Raw genomic sequence first — 21,841 nt, 5'->3', positions numbered from 1 at the left:
TTAAATTTTTTTGAAAATATCAAAAACTAGGGCCATAATCGCTGTATTCTTGTTGTCATTTAAAAAAACACGTCTTTTTTTTAGATTGAAAGAAATGTTGGAGCTGACTTACACAGTAGGAGTGCGATGCAGGCCATGATGATGATGAGAGCGATGAAGCTGATTCCCACACTGGAGCCTAGGACAGCCCCTACCTCAGACTTACAATCTCCAAAGGAGTCACAGAAACACACGGTGACATTGACCTGAGCATAAGCACTCAGTATTGGGCTGCCAGAGTCCGACACGAGCACTGTGACCGCGTACTCTCCGGCCTCCAGCTCTACAAGGGGCTGAAGCACAGCGTGAGTATCTGAGGAGGGAAAGAGATTGATTAGAAGATTGACAGAAACACCCCTCGCTCCACCCCCCCCCCGTGATGCTCTCTTCTTACCGTTGACTTGGATAACAGTCCAGTTGACTGACAGATCTTCAGGCATCTCAAATGAAAAGGGTGCAGCGTGTGGAGGGAAGTCTTCATCCACAGCAGTCAAAACCAAACCAGGACTCCTCCGGCCTGTGTCTTTACATATAGTGCCACTCAGAGGGAAGAGCTGAGGGGGGAAGTCATTGGTCTCTTTCAGTGTGATGGACACTGTGGCAGTAGTCGACACACCACCGGCATCTACACAGGAAGACATAAATACACAGTAATACACGTTAAGTTACAACAGATTATTTAAAAGTTTTCCCATAGCACTCTTTTTAACGTGTTCTATGAAGATTTTTTTTTCAAAAGACAGGTGTGAAACCTGCCATGTAGGTTGAGATAGTGTATTTATTTCACCTGGTTGGCAGATTAACCCCTTGAAACCTGTGCAAATTGGTTGGATCTCTTTGAAATACATGGGGAGAAGGCAACAAGCAACTTAACAACACATGGCCCAAAAATGAGTATGAGTAAAAAAAAAAAAAAAAAAAAAAAAAAAAAAAAATATATATAAATATAAAAAAAAAAAAAAAAAAAAAAATATATATATATATATATATATATATATATATATATATATCTATACTGTGTTTTTCCATAGGGGCTGCTGACTACAGTAGATGAAAACATGCAAATGTGAATGGCCCCATCTAGAGCCAGTGTTTGGTTTGTCAGTTTGTAGGGTAATGAAACATTATTCTTATTTTCAAGTGATTAAACACTAAAGAAAACATACTTATTATATTCAATTTGTGCAAATATAAACTGACCTGTAACCTTGACAACAGCATTGTAGATATTATTTTTAACATTTGGAGATCGCATGTTGAAGGTTCTCCTGGCAGTTATGTCTCCTGTGTCTCTGTTGATGTCCAGCCACCTCTCAGGATCTCTGCTAATCTCATATCTGCAGCAGAGAGCAGAGAAAAAGTTACAGAAACACAAACTGTCCCTTTAGTTTACTCGCAATCTTAAAAACACAAAAACCCTCCTCTTGTTTTGTGGCTGCATCCTACCTCAGGTCAGAATTATCAGGGTCAAAGGCGATGTTGCTTTTCAGTAAAGTCCCAGGAACCACAGACTCAGGGACCACAATCTGTATGGGGTTCTCCCTGAAATGTGGAGCCTCGTTCTCGTTCACAACGGTCACCACCACTGTAGCCGTGCTCACAGGCAGGTTGGGAGCCTTGTTGCTCAGAGGATTCACATTTTCCACCGTCAGAGTCAGAATGTGCTCGTGCTGTGCTTCATAATCCAGAGGCTGCACAACAAAACAGAGCAGAGACATATGTTCGCCGAGGGAAAACTTTGCACCGCACTAGGATATTAAAGAATTAGTAATAAAAATGTCTGTAAAATAAAGGCTGGAATTCCAGTTATTTACAGACTTGCACAAATACAGGATAAGCCAAATAAGCATCTTTATCTGAGTAACTTGTAGTTTCACAGTCAACCACCAGAGAGTGTTGTTGAGTTGTGTCTGAGTGCCTCAATGCACATTTTGACCTTAAAGGGCAATGTCACCCATCTTGAAAATTCAAATTAATCCTTCATGTGCCCCAGAATAGATCAGTCAACATTTGTGAACACAAAATGTTTTCTGAAAGACAAAATACAGACAATGTTTGGGTAGAAAAAAGTTGCTAGGGTTTAAATCAAAGGTATATCTGATTTTGCATGAGAGGTGTACTTTTTTTAAAACTCTGACTGAACAGGCATGAAGCAGAGAAATAACTAGCTGACCCCTAAAAACACGAGCTTTGGTAATAGTGACATTGTTGTTCTGTTAATGGTCCATATTCTTACCTTTGCGGGTTGAATAAAATTCAACATTAACAGTGACATGTCACTTTATGGGTCTCTGAATTCATAATAATTTTCTCTTAAATAAAAGTAAGGTTTCTAGAAAGAGCCATGTAATTTGAGAGTATAGTATGGGTCAAATAGAGACAGTCAGTTGGTCTGCCTCCAGTTATTTACTTCTAGTCAGTTGCTATTTTGATCAGTACAGGATAACTGGACAGGCAAAAATGTCACTTTTGCTTAAAGACAAATATACAATTCAACACATTTGGATGTTAAGTTTTCTATACAAAATTAATAATGAATGAATATTTAAATAAATTCTAGTAATACTGTTTTTTTCATGTGAATTCCTTTGTTTATAAACTAACTTAACTCTGACTACAATATCTGTGTCAGAACTTTGCACAGTTCTTCCCATAAAAAATAAAAAAAAAGAAAAGAAAAAGAAGAAGTAAGCTTCTTTTCCTAAAATTTAGAGTTTTGACCCGACAATATGACAGTGTGTGATTTCTTATATTTGGTACCATTCCTGATAATGCCTTCAGTTTTACAACTTTTTCTTACATGTCTGCAATTGGACTGTAACTAATGAATATGTTCATTATACATTAATCCAGCAATTATTTTTCATGATTAATGGACAATTCATTAAGTTTATAAAATATCAAAAATCATGAAAAAAAGAGCCCACACATCTTCAAATTTCCTCTTTTGTCAAACCAACAGCACAAAACCCAAATATTTTTCATTTGCTATCATAAATGGCAGAGAAAAGCAGCAAATTCTCACATTTAAGAAGCTAAAACCAGCAAACATTTAACACTTTTGCTTAAACAAGGACTGTCAATTATCAAAATAGTTGGCAAGTAATTTTCTTTCGATCAGTTACTGATCATTGCAATTCTAGTGTGCAGTAAAGAATATTGTATATTAAGGTAAGGATAAAATAAGGAATCACAAGGCCAGGGCGACGAACAAAGCTGATAAAATCATTTGTTCCCTTACCCGCTTACATTTGTGTGTGCAACTTTGGATGCTCAACAAAATGTATAATGGATACTTAACATTCACCACAGCTCCCTCACACTCTTTGAGTAAACAGCAGATCAGCAGACTCTACCTTCACCACTGTCAGAACGCCCTCGTTGGTGGCAGGATCCGTCCTGATGGCAAAACTTCCATCAGGGTCATTGGAAATAAAGTATTTGGCCTCCCAGTTTCCTGTTCCACGATCGTCTCTGTCCGTCACATTCACTCGGCCAATCTCATAGTCTTTTTTGTTCTCCACCGCTGTCATAATGTACTACATTGCACCACACAAAAAACCAAAGATTCAACATCCAACAGTTTAACTTATGTGTTATAAATAACAACACCTCATATGTCTGAGACTCACCGAGGCGGGGCTGAACTGCGGGGCGTGGTTGTTAATATCAGCTACATGTATGATTGCCACACCTTCAGTGGTCAGTCCCAAGCCTCCCATATCAGCAACCTGCAGTTTTAATCTGAAACTTTTCACCACCTACAACAGAAAACATCACATTTCAATGACATGATCCACGCTACGAGGATCTGCAGAAATCTGCATCATAACTGCGTTGTACCTCTCGGTCCAGGCCTACATCTCTCGTGTAAATGGCTCCTGTCTCGTTGTTGATACCAAACATAGTCTTGGTAACAGCGTTGGCAGGAATGCTCTCCTGGCCAATGATAGAGTAGCTTAAGATGGCGTTTTCTGTCATCGGGTCATCTGCATCGGTTGCTGTCACTGACATCACTGAGGTGCCTGTCAAACCCAGTTGAAAGATTCGGTCAGCTGTCAGTCAGTATGAATCACAGGTATGTGTCTCATGTGCTGAGGCTGCATGACTTCAATGAAAAAATGTCAAACTTTATAAAACATTTAACAAACCATATTAAGACAATGTGCCTGTAATTCATTTGGAACTAGTGATCTGCTGAGATTTCTTTATCAGCAGTAGGCCTAACTGTTGTAGCAGCAGTTAGCCAGCCAGTGGGCCCAGCCTGGCTACCAAAACAAACAGCTGAGGATTTCAGATCACAGCACAATCATAGGAAGCGAGACTTAACTTTCTGCTCAAGACTGCTCTTAATGTATGTTGATTAAGCAAACTTTTTTACACTAGTAAGTCGAATATTCACTTGTCTTTTAGCTGTTGTCCAAGCTCTACCAAACACAGAGGAAATATCTAGTGCATGCTCCACTATGTTCTTCAGCTAGTTGCTATTTTACCTGACTGCTGTTTGGTGCTGAACAGGTAGCAAACAGTCAGATTTTGGGGCACTCCAGCTAAAAACAGCTGCCTGCTGCATCTAAAATTGATGCTGATGAGTTTTAAGAGAAAAACAAAACAGATGAGGGCTGTAAAACCAAAACAGTGATTTGAAAAATTCTGAAACAGTCTGCAGAGCAGCTGAGAACTGCAAAATTACGTGATAAGTATCTGTAGGCCTATTACTACGAGTGACCCCTTTTACATACACATAGTACTGTGATCAATTGATAACAAAAAGATATTGATTATAACAGCTTTAAACTGTTAATACTGTGGTTTCACTGTCACACTGAAACAAAGTTATCAAACAGTATGTGAGTGTTTAAAGTCACTTTAAAAATGTTGGACGCTACTTGAGGATGGAAATATAAGATGGCTTTTTGAAACATTGTGGTTAAAGACATAAAAAAATGAACATTTTTAATGCAGTATGTCATTCATGGATATACCTGGAACTGAGAACTCAGAGACAATGCCACCAAACTGGCTCTGGGTGAAGGCGGGTCTATTGTCGTTCTGATCCAGCACCACTATCTCTATAGTGGTGGGATTCTCTAGTCTCTCTCCACTGGGGGACAGCGCAAAGGCTTTCAGCTACACAGGAACAAATACAGAGGACATGTGTTAATGTTAATAAAAACTGCGTTTGTGAGATTGTAGTTTATTACTAATAATTACCACAAGTCTCACACATTTCATTGAGAAAAATATCTGAAACTCAAGGTTACTGGAGGTATTTGTGGTATCTGTACACAACATATGCGGGAAATGGTGGAAAGAAATGTGCAGGATGTTTGGTTCCATCACACTCATCTGGTCTAAAGTCTCTCCCAAGATGCCCATAAAGACCCTTGGAAACTGACCTCTGGCTGTTTGTGCTGGTGTCTGAGACACTGATGTATGCTTTAAGACAAAAACATGGACCTAAGCACGTTGTGTGAGGTCTCATTGATTGCCTCATGGCTTGTGTGTTAAGTGCTTCTGTTTGATTGAGCTTTAAAACACATTTTAAGTGTCTGTGTGATTTAAAATGTTACTCTCTCACCGTAAAGCTGTTGTATCTCTCTCTGTCCAGTGGCCGCTTGCTCCTGATTACACCCGTTTTATCGTCAATCTCAAACAGATTCTTGGGCTCCTGGTCCACCCCCGGTCCCTCTAACTTGTAGATCACCTCACCTGTAAAGATTTTGTCTGATTTGATCTAGACAGAGAGAGGAAATAGAGTTGGTGATCATCACAACCTCATGGGACAGTTGGGGGGGTGGGGGGGTTGGGGGGTTGTAAACCATGTGTCGTAACACCAGATGTGAGTATGTTGACAGATAGGGACCTTGAGACAAGAGCGTTTAAACTCTCAGGGGCCTTTGACTTATGGCAGGAAACTATATTCTGAACTAATAATAGCAAGGAGTCTATATATTTTATGCATTTTTGCTTCCACTTTCTTTCACAAATGGTCTCTGCTGCATTTTCATCACCATGTAAAAGAGGCTCTATATCTCTCCTTGTACGGGAGGATTTATACACTTACTGGTCGCCTGTGACGGCTTTAACACAACATTTACATTTCACATGTCTTTTAAACACTTAGTGTGTGCTGTCATGAAACACTGCAATCAGCAGCACATGGCTGTATGGTGTTGTGTTTGAATGGAGTATATACAATATAGTTAAGCTACATACTATCAGAGTAATACACAGTCAGCAAGAGGATTAAGTCTCCATGAGAAAACAAAATGAGACCCATCTTTAAAGCAATCTAATCTTTATCTATGCGTTATTATTACTTGCATTATATCTATTCATCTATTTATGCATTTTGTTAGGCAAAAGTTAGCACCTACTGTTATTACTTCAGTCCTCCTTTTGCTTCCCCACCCACAATGAGGACTGTCCTTTGTTCCAAAACCCCAGTAGTCTGAAAAATGTCCCATTGGTCCAACAGCCCATAATCCCCAAAACAAACGGCCATTGCTCAGAAAATACACAATCTCCCAAATAGAGGTAAATGGCCCAAGTGCCATTTTTGTGACTCTGGTGAAGGTATGGCCAGCTCACGCCTTATTAGGTTTAGGCATGAGTGAGATGAGTCATGCCTTCACCATAGTAGAGGAAAAAAACAAGGCCATTTTTCAAACTGCAGGGAGAGTGTGTATTTTCAGAGCATGGGCTGCTGGACAAATGGTATTTCAGTCCAATGGGACATTTTTTGGAATACTGGTTTCTGAATAATGGGCTGTTAATGACAATGGCATGGCACTGTCACAATGTACTGTACATTGGCAGGATCAGACACTGTCTGATCATATCTTAGCACCACAGTATGCACAGCAGAAAATAAGCATGTTTGGGCTGTGATAAGAGAGAAAGCGAGACTTGGGATGGTGGTGATTTTTTTTTATCAGATGCTTTATGCACCTAAGTGTCTGTAGCCAAAAAAGCTATTTACAACTGGGGCGTAAGTAGCCATTGCGGCTGTTTATGCCTGAGTGCATATTCCTGGGCATCCCAGCAACATTGAGATAAGATGTTAACACTAATGGGTCTATTCAGCTATTCTGCTAAAGTTTATGTAATAGCGTGCATTCAGCAGCTTCATACATCCTAAAAACTGAAAATTAATAAATCAGCTAAATATAATGTAAAGTATAAGCCAGTGTTGACTCTCAAAGGACACAAACCTCTATCTCCTGTGTAAAAGTCCTGTGCTTAAACCATTTATCCACCACATCTTCCTTTTCCCTATGGACTGTGTTGCTCTTAACACTTTGTCATTTGACTGTCTGGTAGTACATGTGTGAGTTTTTTTCTTGGAAATTTACCACTTTAATCTCAGAGGATATCCGTGATTATGCTACTACTAGCCATAACCAGGACCTCTTTACTCTGGTCCTAACTGTTTCCAACCATGTCGCATCAACGTTACAATTACTAGTCAACCCCAGGATGCAGTGGGATCCATGATAACACATCGTAGGGATGGGTGTAAGAAACTGTTTAGCTGCAGTGGTGTCCTTTTTGTTGAAGGGTAACAGCATGTCTGTCTGCTCTAATGTAAGCTTCAAACATTAGCATGTACAGCGAATTTGCTTTAAATCAGGCTTGAAAAATGTTAATTCATACATTAAGCAGGATTTATACCAGAAAGGACACAGCAGTTGTCCACTGATAAAATTCCACAGTGAAAAGCTATAATTTGGCATTTTTTTACCTGGACAAGGTCTTCAGGAACCTGCTTGCTGTTCTCTGACACTCTGATTGGAGGGATGATCCAGTCCCTCTTCACCCTCACCACTCCCTGGCCTTGATGTCTCCATGGGTAAAGCACCATAGGATGCAGCTCTTCATCTTTGTGATGAGGTTCTGCAGAGCTCCACACCTGAAAGACATAAATACAGCATAAAACTTACAAAAGAACATCACACATTCAGACATGAAGACATAATCTATGTCAGTAAGGTAGTTCACATGAAGTCTATTTTTGATTCCAGTAATTCTCCCCAATGGAAGACAAATTATGTCATTATTGATATTTGCAGCTGTTTAACAAGAGTCTCCCTCAGTGCTGTAACATTCCCCGTGGTCTGAGGGAATGACTGTATGTTAGCTGCAGCGCTGAGGCTGCCTGTAATGTGGGATTGTCTAGAGCAGAAGGGCTGTAGCTTCAGGTTTCACTCGCTAATACGCGTCTTTGTCAGCTTCCTTTGATCTGAGTGCAAATTCATCTCCGGACGAGGAAACACAAACACTCACGCTCATTTCACGAGCCCCCATTCACCACATTGCTGACCATGTTCACACACAACACGCCAGAGAAACACACACACACACACACACACACACACACACACACACACACACACACACACACAACAGCTGTTGACTATGGATTTAGATCTGTGCTTTCCCACCCGCATTCCCACTCACACTCACAAATTCCCCTTTATGCTCAAGCTCTGCACCTGACTGGGAGTTGGGGGTCACCTTACGGATCTGCTCTGCTGTAGGAATTCCACAGACACACTCATATAGAAGCTTTCTCACACACACACACAGGCTGATATACATGCATGTGCATCAACAAAACACCCACCCACGCACAAGCATATACATTTCCGTAAGTTGCTTCCTTCTTTTCTGTGGGAATTCACCGGATTCAGCAGAACTTCCCATATGTTTAACAGCTCAAAGGCAAAATCCATAAAAGCAGAAATAAATGTCGAGGAATTAACTTGCCAAAAAGCTTTGTTTCTTACATCCGTCATAATGTTTTCACTCAGAAATAACTGAATATTGATAAATGACTTGTTTCAGTAAGTAATTAAAAAACACATGCCAAATAAGAGACAGTGGATAAATTTGAGAATATTTTGTGAATGGCCTCTGATCCCCACCTTGTTTTTGGGGCGGGTGATCTGATATACCAATCCTTTGGCTTGCTGCTGGACAGTGCAGGGAGGAATGGCAACCATGGCTGGCATCTGCTGGCCGAGTCAGAGGGCAGGCTAATCTTAGACTGTTCTATATTCTCGACCCCTACCTATTTAACTTTTCGTAGCCATCGTCATCTCCACTCTCACAGAGATGTTTACACTCACATTCCAGCAGTGCATGTCAGCCACGCAAATTCATCCTGATTGCTGTCTCCTTCCATATTTAAGACTTCTGCATATATGAGCTCTCAAACCTCCAATGGCATAGTTTGCATTCTGCATGATCACTTAACCTCAACATCAATAACAGCTGAATCACAGTTGTATTTCCAAGTATAGCACTTTCTAAGTCTGCCTGATATGTGGACACTTTGGGTAACATGAGCACGTTTTTCTAACTCTGAGAACGCATACAGCAAAATGTAGACCATTGTGAGATTATATGCAAGTTCATTAAACTTAAAAGCACATTGAGCAACTCTTCTCCAGTGCACCATGCTTTAGCCACCAAACAAACAACACACATTTAGGATGAATACGTTAATGGTGCCGTTCATCCTTAAATCAAAACTACATATTTTACCTCCTAACTAAAGTGCTTTTTATCAATCTCTAGTTTTTGGTGTGAGCAGGTGCTAGAGATATTGGTCGTAGAGACGTCTGTCTTCTCTCCAATATAATGGAACTAGATGGCACCTGGATTGTGGTGCTCAAAGCGCCAAAAATATATTTGAAAAACTCAATAGCAATGTCTCTTTCCAGAAATCATGACCTAATTACTCACAATAATCCACAGACCTTGCTGTGAACAGTTTCATGTAGGAACTATTTTCTCTCTACTGAAAGATTTGGTGTGATTTGGTACAGCTAGAGCTATTTTGCTCATATGTATTTTGTTTTATTGTAACTGTAAAGGCATTTACATATCGTATCGTATCGTATTGTTTTGTATCATATCACTACACCAGCCAAGCACCTAACACCACTGACCTGGCTAACATTACACCTCAGTTTAGGAGGACATCTTGCACTGTCTCATCCACGAGTAGATGCATGCTATGGGCAACTATGCCCAGAAAGAAAATGTTTATTCTTACCAGTTTATTTTAACCAGTGAGAATTTGAATGTCATTGGATTAAGCATTATATGATTAGAAGGTTCTTCTTTCTTATTAAATGTATTATCAAAGGTTTACACCAGCCCTCTCAGCTTGGTATGATGGGAAATCATAGGACACATTAACCATTTTACCCATTGACTGTTTTAAATAAAATATTGCATTTGCTAAAGAATAATTTTTAAAATGTTGGTTGTAATACTGAATGTTTTATATTTATAATTCAATTTCTGTTGTAAATGTCTGTGTCCACTAGGAGTAAGTGCTGTTTTTTTGTGTGAAAAACATTTGAATAAGATGATGGTAATGTTTTGTGTATTCATCAAATGAGATCTCAAAAGCCCCTAATCTTTAAGGTTTGTTAAATCCTGCCTTTATATTTTTCTCAGTTTCTCTTAGTCTCTGTTACTGGACTGGGAAATCAATCTCTGTTTCAATAATATTGCTGTTTACACCCAAACCCTACCCTACCTGTGTATATTATGTAAGTATATTATGAACTTTTGCCTCCTTTCAGGCAGCAGGAGTGAAAATAAGTCATCCTCAATATTTGCTGTGTTATATTTTTAAAATGATGAAGACAGATGGAATAATTAGATTTTTTTTAAAAAGGATGTAGACTCTACAAGATTTATTTTTTCCTCTTGGCAATTATCATGTCTTTCCCAGATAATTCTAAAAGATTTTTAGGCATTTTAGCATGCCCCCGGCCCCCTCTCTAGGTTTGGGCTGAGCCCCAAAAATGTACAACATTTAGCTCCACACCTGTTTTCCAGTTTATAAAACATTAAAAGACAGCCAGAAAAGCACCAGATAACATCAACATTCCTTTTTACACAGATTATTGTCTCGTCCTGTCTGTTCAATTTGACTTTAAGATGACTGTGTGTTTTGTGTAATGGCTCCAACAAGTATCTGCCACAGTTATAATGTTTTTACCAGACCAAGATGCGGGAACACTAAAGTGTCGTGTTACCAATTAGACCAATGAGTGCCTTTTCTGACAGGCTGAGCGATGACACCACACACAGATTAACTGTTTTAGAGGCTTTTCCCAGATACTTTTACAACTTGGCCTTTCACCTCAAGCCCTCACAGAAGTATGGACAGCTTGTTCAGGGATGATATGCCCTCACAGACGAACCGTTAAGCACTCTGTTGGAGTGTTTAAGGAGTTTGTGAAAGTTGGAATCAACCTCTCTAACATCAGCTTTGGAAAACAAACGTGTTTTTTCACATTGCAAATTGTGTTTGGTTTATTTGAAATACTTTTAAAAAAGTACTACTACATTACCTACAACATCACAGTTGAATTTTGAATCCGTGCTGTTCTTAGGACATGATTAGTACTAATGAGCCTGGAATAAAAATGGCATAATCACATTAATACTTATTTTGAATAAATAATTTCATAATTACTTAAAATATATACTCCAGATAAATACGCCAAATAAATAGGCATAAATATCAAAAGGATTTGCGGAGGGTACATTTGTTTACATTTAATAAAAACATGCCTACTGGCTATAAATAAAGACGACCCCGTGAGAATGTCACAGTTGTATTACTGAAAACTGTATAAAAAACATGAAACATTAAACTCTCATAAGAAGCAACCTTATATTTCCATAGCCTTGTCATTTTTTGAAAAATCTGTAGTACTTGTTGCATTTCAAAAAAAGAAATATAAGATGTGTAGGTGTCACATATCAACTACACTCACAACGCAGATTTTAGTAAAAAAAACAGTCAGACAGCAGCAGTTCATCCAGAATCAACGGATAGATTTTAAAAGCCTTTTACTTGTCAATAAAGCAATGAATGATGCCTGATAAATAAACTTGCCTTACACTCAAATATATAGTGTAACACTGCAGTTAACACACACAATAACATTCACTGTCCAGGTTTTACCACTGCAGCAAGTGCTTTAAATGTTGGACATTCATTCATAAAGCCATCAGAGCTGTCTGCCTTCCAAGTATTGCTACACTGGCACAAATGCGTTATTACTTGGACATGCATTCATGAACCATTACAGTTGTCCTTCCCAGTTTTAGTGCATTTTATTGCAGCAGTTTAAATGTCTGTTACATGTTGCAAGCCATTAACATTAATTGATATTTTGGTTGTTGTTACAACTTTAAAGTCATGTTGTGAAGTGAGGAAGTGAGGGTTTTAGCCAAGCTGCAAATATGGAGAAATGTTACGGTGGCTGTCAGGCTTGTTTTTTGTAAGTAATACATTTTACAAAAATGCCATCTGCCATCCTATAACATTTGAATTTATAGGTGAAAGCACCCCCCTGAGAGACTCTGCTGTATCTGTGTAGAGGACTATATATCACTTTTTGTCTCTGCACTATATCCTGAGTATTTCCTCTCCAGATATGTGCTTGGAGCAGTCGTTTGAATATATCAGGACTGTCCAGCCCAGAATGAATGCCTGCAGACTGTCTGACAGTCTCTTCGGCCACAGGGTTAGAGGTCGCACAGGTGTCCTGCTGGTCGCTTCTGTTACTGGAGATTCTACCAGTTATTCACCAACAGTACTGGTCCCACACCCTTACTCTTTGCTAAGTCATGACTGCCTGGCATGGGCATGGACACCCTATTTATGGTGCCACTACAAGTGTGAGTCTGCCTCGGAGCAGATGTCCGAGCTTTAGGAATGCTGAGCAAGGTTATAATATTAGTCTAAAAGTAGGACTCAAAAGCCATGAAAGAAAAATAGAACACAACGTTATCAGAAAAGTGGTGGATTAAACTAATGAAAAATAACCTAAATTCTCTATCTATTAGAGCATGGGCAAGAAATGTCCTACGTTTACTATCAAAACAGTGATGCACTGTGCCTCTTCTATTTTCTGGTAGAGGCCATATACATTTTCAGCATAGAAAGGACACACTTTTTATTGGAATATGCTTAAACAAAAACAAAATCTGTTTAACCCTTTGGAACCTGGACTGACATCATGTTTCTGGTGGTTAATTAATTTTACACTGGCGATACCAAATGGCAACCAAATCATACCACTTATTCTTGTGCAGGACCTTTAAAACAACAACTGTCACCACTTGGTCTTTCATGTCTCAGTCAATAAAAATAACAGAAATGGGAAAAAAAGACTTCAATGTTCAGCTGACTTATTTTGACAATCTGGAAGTTGTCTCTCTCCCCTTTGCTCCCTCTGAAACCCTAGTCAGTGTAAATCAACCTGCAGGTATCCACACCCAGCAGGACCTGTGATTCACACTCTAAATCCTCTGACTGATTGTTTCCGATGAGTGAGACCTCAGCGCCAGCTGGCCATGGCAACAGACTCTTGATTTGTACCCGATTTCATGGTTCAGAAACGACCCACTCCTCTTTCCGTGAGGGGGATTACAGAGCGGGACAAATGGCATCACGTATGCATCTGGGAACAGCTGTGGCCGCTGCCCACTCCTCACCGCAACATACACCCAGCGGGCCTGGTTCAAAACAACACCAGCTCACTGATAATTAAAGGAGAACAACTGAGAGCTATCAGGTGACACCGATAACAGCCTTCTGATTGGACTGACAGCTGTTCATGGTTGAATTATTATTATTATTTTTTAAATGGTGACAAATTTCCATTTGTTTAACTGTATTTGAATAAAAGCCAAACTGTGAATTTGTCCAACATAGCCACCTGCAACCTAGAAAATGTGTATATTTTGTGCAGCTACACAGCAGATAAACACCGACAAATAATAATAGATCTGCTCTCGTTTTGTTTCCAGGCAGTTTATTATTTTTTTACTGATACACTGGTAAAGTGAACACTGACTGTATTTTTCTTTGCTGTGATGTTGGGATACCATTGTCATCCACTAATTTTACTGTTCCATGTGAAGAAGTCAGCTATAAAGTTTTCAGAGCCAACTTTCAAGCTTCCTCATAACCATCTTTCTTAAACTCAAAAGATGGATCTTTAGCAAAGGGATTGTTTCCATTTATTAAAAACTACAAGACAGTAACCAAACTGAAAGAGTAACTTATTGTTATTTGGTGATCTTTGTACAACACCTCTGGCATTTGAATGTGCAATTTATCCCCATGTCGGCCTCACCACATGGAGCTTCAGTAGTTCTCCGATATCTGCATCCAGCCTGAAGACTGGGATCGTCTACTGTAAAGGTCATGCTTCGAGGTTTACACGCCTTTCAGCTTGTTTGCAGGGTTATTTATTTTTGTTCATAAAGAAGGTCATAAATAAGACTTATTCTGAGATGCTGAGTATCGGACCAAAATATCTTTTGTGTAATGTTGTGAGGGACTTAGGCCTCACTGTGACAAACTGGTTTTCCCCGCAGATGTTTCAGTGATCAATCACTCTCATGTTCAAAAGAGACAACGCATGTTTTCAGTGATTTTCTCCTGAATCAGTTGGCTACGGAATATGAACACGAACCACAAAAGAAGCATAACGTCGCCATAAAACTGTCAACCACATAGAAACTGAAAATTTGCAGAAACTTTTGACGAGGTCAAAGACACTTCACTGATTGAGAAGATCTGAATTATTCATTTCTACAGCTACACAGCATCTGCAACATTTACAATTCATAGCACAACTTCCCTGTAGAGTCACTGGAGGCCAACTCACTCACCCCTCCAACCTGGGATCCATTACTTCTCCAAACAGAGAGAAAGACTGATGGTGGTTGGAAGTGCTGTTGGTAATATGTCAGTTTACATTGTCATCCATTTTAGATCTCATAATGGCATCTGCTGACAGGGGCCACTAATGATGCCCCGAGCCCTGTGTACACATCTGGAGTCTCGTCCTCCACAAAACACTTAATCATCCTCTTTCCAAACAGGACCAAGTGTTTAGATCAGCCTGAACCTCTGATTGCCGAGCCAGTTTAATGAATCTATTGATGAAAATCAGTTGATGTTCGGTTGAGGACATCACTCAGGTGAAAACATAAACTGTATATTTGAAGAGCGGGGCAGCTAAAGGTTATTCTCTAAACAAGATCACACTCTGAAGGGACAGGAAGTCTTGGGCTCAAATTTAGGGGGTAGACTGACTCTAGACCCTTAAAACACAGGGAGGAGAGGGGCCACAAACACACAGTACAACTCAAGTGCAAGTGGGGCACTAATTCATAGGTTCAATTAATTGTTATGGACATTTTTATCGTGATCAGAAAGTGGAGAGACACAAAACTAGCTCTTTTGTTAAGGCACCTGTGCTTTTATAGAGTCAAAAGTTTAGCTAAATCAAAAACTAATGATAATATTGTCCACGAAATGCTGAAAACAAACAGAAAAGCACTTTCACAGAAATCATCATTTAAGTCAACAGCAGCTATGTGTAGACAATAATTTCTCTTACCTGACAAAGCAGTGCACCCAGCGCACACACCATCAACATCTGCACCGCCATCCTCAGTACCTGCACTCAGAAGCTCAGTATGAACGGACCTCTGACGACTCAAAGATCTGAGGCTCCTCCACTAAGAACTGGGCTCCCGAGCGGCTCTACTGGGTGAAAAAGGCCAAACTCTCCAACCCTGAAACCTGCCACTCTCCTGCCTTCTCTCTGTCCTCTTGCTGTCTCTCTCTCCCTCTTCTCCTCTCCGTGCGTTTGTCTCACAGCTCCTCCCTGTCCATAGCTGGGGTATGTCTCACAGTCGTGGGGTAAGGGGTTAGAATTTCAGCAGCGGCCCTCCCATGTACCCCAGCACATGTGCTGTCACTCACAGACCGATGAGAGAAAGAGAGAGACAGAGAGAGAGAGAGATGAAGAGAGAAGCAGGGCAGCTGTTGGTGGTGCAGACAGAGACACTGTCTTCACCAGCTGAAAGTAAGGAAGTAAACTTTAACACTCTTCAAAACAATACGGCTTTATAGAGACAAAAAGAGGGATAAAATGTAAAATCTGGACACATACGAAGTAGGAAAAATGATTATAAACAGTTCAAACCCTGAAGACTTCTAGTTTGCAGTAATGTCAAACAGAAAAGCAGAAACAGAGACAATCAGAAGCTGAAACCAAATAATGTTTTTCCTCGAAATAAATGACTCAATTACTAAACAATTAATCGATTAAAGTTCCAGTTTGAAGGATCTATGTGAATCTGTTTTAAATGGAATATAATAAAATGCATAACTATGTTTTGTATCTGTTTATAATCACCTGAATTGTTGTGTTTTCATGACCTTAGAATTAACTGATTGCGTACATGAACATATGGAGAAAGACTGCTTCTGTGGAGTTTGCCAAGTTATTTCTACAGTAGCCCAGAATGGACAAATCAAATACTGGCACTAGAAAGGGCTATCTACATTTTGGCATCAGCCACTGTAGTTCTCCTACACACTTCGGACAAGGGAGAAGCTTTTAGTTGGTTGCAATGTTGCAACTTCCCTGTTAGATGCTGCCAAATCTGCCAGACTCAACCTTTAACAAAACCGTAGGCGATTATTTTTCTGTCGATTGACTAATCAATCCATCTATCAACTAAGTGTTTCAGTTCAACACAAAACTATTTTACAACTTGCTAATACATCCAAAGCAGAACCTCTCTCACATTAGACTAAAGTTAAATTGCTTTCTTGAAAATATAATTATTATTTGTTTTATGGCTTTAGATGCAAATATCTATTTACAGTCGCCCACAGTGGCAAGTGTAGTTGCAACTGCAGACTTTTTTTCCCTGTTTTTATTAAAACTGGAAAACAGCCAATGATTTCAATCCTAGAACAAAATTGCCACAAAAATCATATCAACAGTTCCTCGAACCAATGTTCATGTTGGTCATGACGAAGACCAGATCATTGCAAGTCCCACACAACATTACACTCATAAAAATGTGGAAGACGCAAACTGTCATCAAATTGATCTGAAAGATCCACATTCCCATAACAACACTCACAGAAAACATGATTCCTTTTCATTCACCTTTTATGGTCATACTGTATAAATGTGTGTATGTATAAATGTACTGTGAGAACTTTCAAAAGTCACTGCAGAGGTGAATTTTATGTGTGGAAATTTTCCTTTGTTTTCTACACCAAGGAGCTGAAATCAACCACCATATTTATTCAACACTGCTTATTTTTCACAGGGAAATTTTGAGATATCCCTCAGTGGTCTTGACTTTAATTAAAATCCTCTTGGTCTGAGACCGAGACAAGACAGAAAAAATGCAGTTGAGTTTGTGACGAGACCTCAACCTTCACAAAGTATGACCAGTCTCAATTGAGTACTACAACACTGCCTTGACCACACTACATCCATCTATTCAAAACTCTTTTGACATCTCTTGCTGCCACTGAGAGCAAAACAGAAAAAAAAACAACAAATCTTTTACAGCCTCCACAACACACCACAACATACTATTGTGTTTTAAGCCTTAGGTAGCTTAACGCTCGTTTTCTTCTTAAATCCATCCCGTCCGGATCAACCTTCATGTCGGAAGGCTGCATACATAACCTCGCTGTCTGGCGCACTCTGTGTCGTGCCCTCACATTCACAACATTCAGCCAGAACTCTTTGATCTCCTGCTATTTTCAACAGTCGTGTCAAAGCAGAAGATGAAGATCTATAGTGCTCAGTGGGTGATGTAAAGCAGAGATTGCCATGTCTGTGATGCCCAAAAGTTTGACGGAAACACTGCCATGAATGATGAAGTGCTGATGCAACCACCTCTGCTGCAAGAAGAGGTGGTGGTTGTCCACGTTAGCGAGGAAAACAGTGGGAGAAAGTTTACTTTGTTGGGTGTATGCTCTCAGGGGAAATGCAACCAGCAGGAAGGACGTGTTTGGCATTATGTGACAATCAGATCTGCTAAGCGCTACTTTCAGCACCCTATCAGCAAGTCTACACAGGGGTTAAAGGTCGATACGGATCTTTAGAGAGTAAACAACTGCAGCCCATATTGGCTTCTCACCACAGAGACACTCCTTTGTAGGACAGGCACATATTCATGTTAAAACCCCTAAAAGTCCATGTTAAAAACCACAATTATAAACAAGGAATCAGTTACACACTTCAAACTCTGAGTTATGAATGTACAGAAGACAGAGATACTGTTGATACTACAGTGTCAAGAGTCTCATGATGGAAAGTAGAGCAGTGAAATAATGGTGTGTGTTGGCAGGCTGACTGTGCATGCTGAGTGGGTGTCGGCATGCTTCCATGTGTTGGTGTGTCCATGGATGTGTGTGTGTGAGTTGTGGTATAAAGGGGTGATTTTACACCACCTGTCTCTGTCATTTCAGGCAGAGGCAGTTGGCAGGAGGCGCCCTGATGTTTCTCTTCCTTCAACCCCCCACACACACTTTCCTAACAACAGGCTCTCATACCAGAGCACATACAGCATTTCATGCGGCGCTGGAAGGATATATATTCCCAATAGGATAGTCTAGATCAGTGTTTTCTGTAAAAGGGGTTAACGTGTGTGTCTTATTAATAAGATCAGATCCAAAGGCGATGTTAAAGTTTAAAAGATGAAAGCCTAACCAAAACCCTTTTTATAGATTCAGAGACAGCGCTCTGCTGCCCACTGCTGGCAGAAACAACAACTCACATTAAACAGACAGCTCACCCTCAAATCAAAAATACATATTTTTCCTCTTACCTGTAGAGCTATTTATCAGTCTAGATTATTTTGGTGTGAGTTGCCAAATGCCGGAGATATCGGCTGTAGAGATGTCTACCTTCTCTCTAACTATTGTCTTTCTACTGAACTGCACCTGCTAACTGAATCATGGGACAGAAGGAAGTGTGCATCTACTCCAGGCTCACCGAGCACCACTGAGCTAGCTAAGGTTACAGTTCAGCCGAGAAGGACGCCATCAATCTTTACAGGGTTCCTGCAGCTTACAGCAAAGAATTTAAGACTTCTTAAGACTTTGTTAATGCCACTAAGAATGCAATTTAAGACTTTTCATTATAGCCAAAATTGGGGGAGAAAAAAAAGAAAAACAAAAAAAAGAAAAAAAAAACTAACACCAATTACTTAGGGTTAGGGAGATTTTAGCTCAAATATTTACTTCAATATAAAACATGACTTTTGGGTGACAGTGATGCAAGTGGTATTCTGTGAATTTTTCCCTTTTTTTCCAAGTTAACTATTACTTTGAGATTTAACAATGCAATGTCAGAATTATTTTAAAAACTTTCTTTCTTTTATATTATTGCTCTCTGGCCTTTATATTTAGGTCATAATTGCTGATCAGTGACCCTATCTTCATTGAGTGCTTATCCTTTTCTGGAACACAACTTTCTTGTGTTTTACTTGAAAGACTAGCATATTTAAAACATTTTAAATATGCTACACATCATCAACAATTAAATAATAATATAATAGAATACATTATTAATAATACAAAACCCTGAAAGGATTTTTTCCAGTAAAAGCGTAGCTTTACTTTTTATACTTTTGACACTACTACTCTCTGATAATACGTTTGTAGTTTTACTAAAGTAACATTTTGAATGCAGGACTTTTACTGTACTTGTCTTCTCTTGTATAAAACATCTAAAATTTTATTTGAAATATAGCCCAGATTGGTATGCAAAAGTGCCTTGAGCTCTCTAGGCCTCTGCACTTGCTTGCTAGTAATGAAGTTGCCAAACTAGTCATCTGAAAAGAAATAAAGACTTGGTTTATTACAAATTAAGCAAGTTGCAGAGTCACCTGCCAACACACTGCCAGTATCAGAGCCAAAATAATTTTTCTCCTCTGCAGAAGAAGGCCTCAAAAACATCAGGGCATATAGATATTGCAAACTATACATCAAATTTAGAGATGTGAACATTCATCATAGGAAATAAGAATGTGTTTGTGCACCACAGTGTCAATTACTGAGGACGATCAGACCCAGCAGAACATGACAAAATGAGATCACATGTTTCAAAGGCTTGTTGGTGCAGGGTCCCACTGAGGCGATAATAGCACAGAAGACTTGTGGTGCTCTTGAAGCTGTAGTCAGGTCACTACACAGCATTCCTCTGAACACACAGGTGGTTTGGAGCCCCACTGATCAGGAAATAAGGAAACCAGTCTGGTAGCTGTCTGGCTCACCAGGGAGACAGTAACAGTATTAATGATGAGGGGGAGGAATCTTCCACTTGGTTTTCACACTTTATTACTGACACCAGTGACAGGTGCAGTGGAGAACCATCTGGAAATCTATTGTTGAGGATGTTTGCATTAATTTTAGTCAGTGTCATATGTTCATCATTACAGGAAATGCTAGGTTTTGAGGAAACATAACAAAACAACGGAAAAATCTTCTTTTTAACCTTTTGAAACCTGGCTTGACACCAGTTTTCTTGTGCTTCATTAAGACACTTTTCACGGGCATTCAAACCTGTGAAACTGAGCAAATTCATTTGATTTCTTGGCTAAAAATGACACACACATCTTGACAGGGAACATCCCACAAATTGTGAGAAAATTAAAAAAGATGGCAAGATAATGATCTGGAAAAACAGGACAGAAAAAAGAGAGAGAGGGAAAAATTGTTTAGATTTAGAGGGAAAAGTCCAGGAAAGTAAAACTAACTAGTAATAATTATATATTATATATAAAGTTAACATGACTTATTAATGCCACTCAGAATTATTCAAGACTTATTTTTAAAAAATCAAAATCATGATTGTCAATCAGTGTGTTGTTGGTTCCTCTGTACTGTTCAGCATGACTTTAATGCAATGTGTATTCGATAAATTATTTAACAAATGGATACTAACATTTATTTTGGAAGGAAAGAAAAAAAAATCATAAAATCCTAATTCTCATGTCTGAAGTCATGTTTAAAAAATTAATTTTAAGTAATTTAATACCAATTAAAGCCTTATTTTTAGACTAATGAGTTAGGTATGGATCTACAGGAGCAGAACAGTATTTACCAGAGCACAGAATATGAGACTAAGACATTTTACACTAGATAAACTGCACACCTTTTGTTCCTAACTAGGTGTCTGTTTCCCAGTGAAAGCGCTGACTTCTGTAAACATTTTTTGTGCTTTCTTTTATCCACCCACAGAAGAAACACATACAGACTGCAACATGACTTAAAAATATCACGCCTTATTTTGGAATGACAGCGGTGTTTTCTACTTATTTTGCAACAAATGTCGTGACTTGTACACCTGCAGAGGGCAGTGTGACACCATGTAAGCATTTGACTGGAGCAGAGACAAGAGAAAAGAAACTTGTGAGACTGGAGGGTTTGTCTAATAAGAGATCCGTCTGAAGAATAGAACAAATTATGACCCTGAGGATGGAGGGCACGATATCAAAAAACAGACACCTACTCAGAATGCAACACAGAGACGGCAAAGTCTGCTAATCTAAAAATTGCAGACACAAAAGCCTTGCAACATGCACCACTGTACACCAAAGAACAATGATGATAATGATCTCTGCATTATCGTAAGCTAATCAAATTGCTCTCTATAATGTCTCTGAATATGTATTTGCATTCAGCCGGTTTACAAATCAGTAATTTCTTTGTCAGTGCAGAAAAACAACAGCCTCTAACAGCACAATGTAACATTTCCAGAGGTGAGTGTGAGAGAGCAGGAGGTGGTCGGGTTACTGCAGCTCTACCGTCGCCCCAGTCAGCCTCCACCAGGGTGGGTTGCCAATTAGAGCCAACACATATGACACACTTGACTCCCCCGCTTGAACCATGGCTGGAGATAATAGGCCTCTTCCTGCA

The 21,841-nt window shown here is 39.4% G+C and overlaps 1 protein-coding gene across 2 annotated transcripts in view; it reads right to left on the bottom strand.

The window, feature by feature from the left end:
- The window catches only part of cdh15 (cadherin 15, type 1, M-cadherin (myotubule)), a 38,381-nt gene that overhangs the window by 2,871 nt on the left and 13,669 nt on the right, over nt 1–21,841 (bottom strand). Inside the window, exons 1-11 of one of the 2 annotated variants that reach the window (XM_042493489.1) lie at nt 15,498–15,549; nt 7,787–7,954; nt 5,621–5,776; nt 5,025–5,169; nt 3,883–4,064; nt 3,672–3,800; nt 3,396–3,578; nt 1,486–1,730; nt 1,240–1,376; nt 434–664; nt 113–352 (exon numbers count right to left, since the gene is read on the bottom strand). In XM_042493489.1, the coding sequence (XP_042349423.1) occupies nt 113–352; nt 434–664; nt 1,240–1,376; nt 1,486–1,730; nt 3,396–3,578; nt 3,672–3,800; nt 3,883–4,064; nt 5,025–5,169; nt 5,621–5,776; nt 7,787–7,954; nt 15,498–15,548 (1,867 nt within the window). In that variant the 5' untranslated portion in view covers nt 15,549. Of the gene's footprint in view, nt 1–112; nt 353–433; nt 665–1,239; nt 1,377–1,485; nt 1,731–3,395; nt 3,579–3,671; nt 3,801–3,882; nt 4,065–5,024; nt 5,170–5,620; nt 5,777–7,786; nt 7,955–15,497; nt 15,550–21,841 lie in introns of those variants that run through there. The other variant, XM_042493496.1, reaches the window with a different exon arrangement.

This window comes from Plectropomus leopardus, chromosome 1, assembly GCF_008729295.1.
Source record: "Plectropomus leopardus isolate mb chromosome 1, YSFRI_Pleo_2.0, whole genome shotgun sequence".
Lineage (NCBI taxonomy): Eukaryota > Metazoa > Chordata > Actinopteri > Perciformes > Serranidae > Plectropomus > Plectropomus leopardus.
This window is presented reverse-complemented; position numbering and strand designations above follow the sequence as displayed.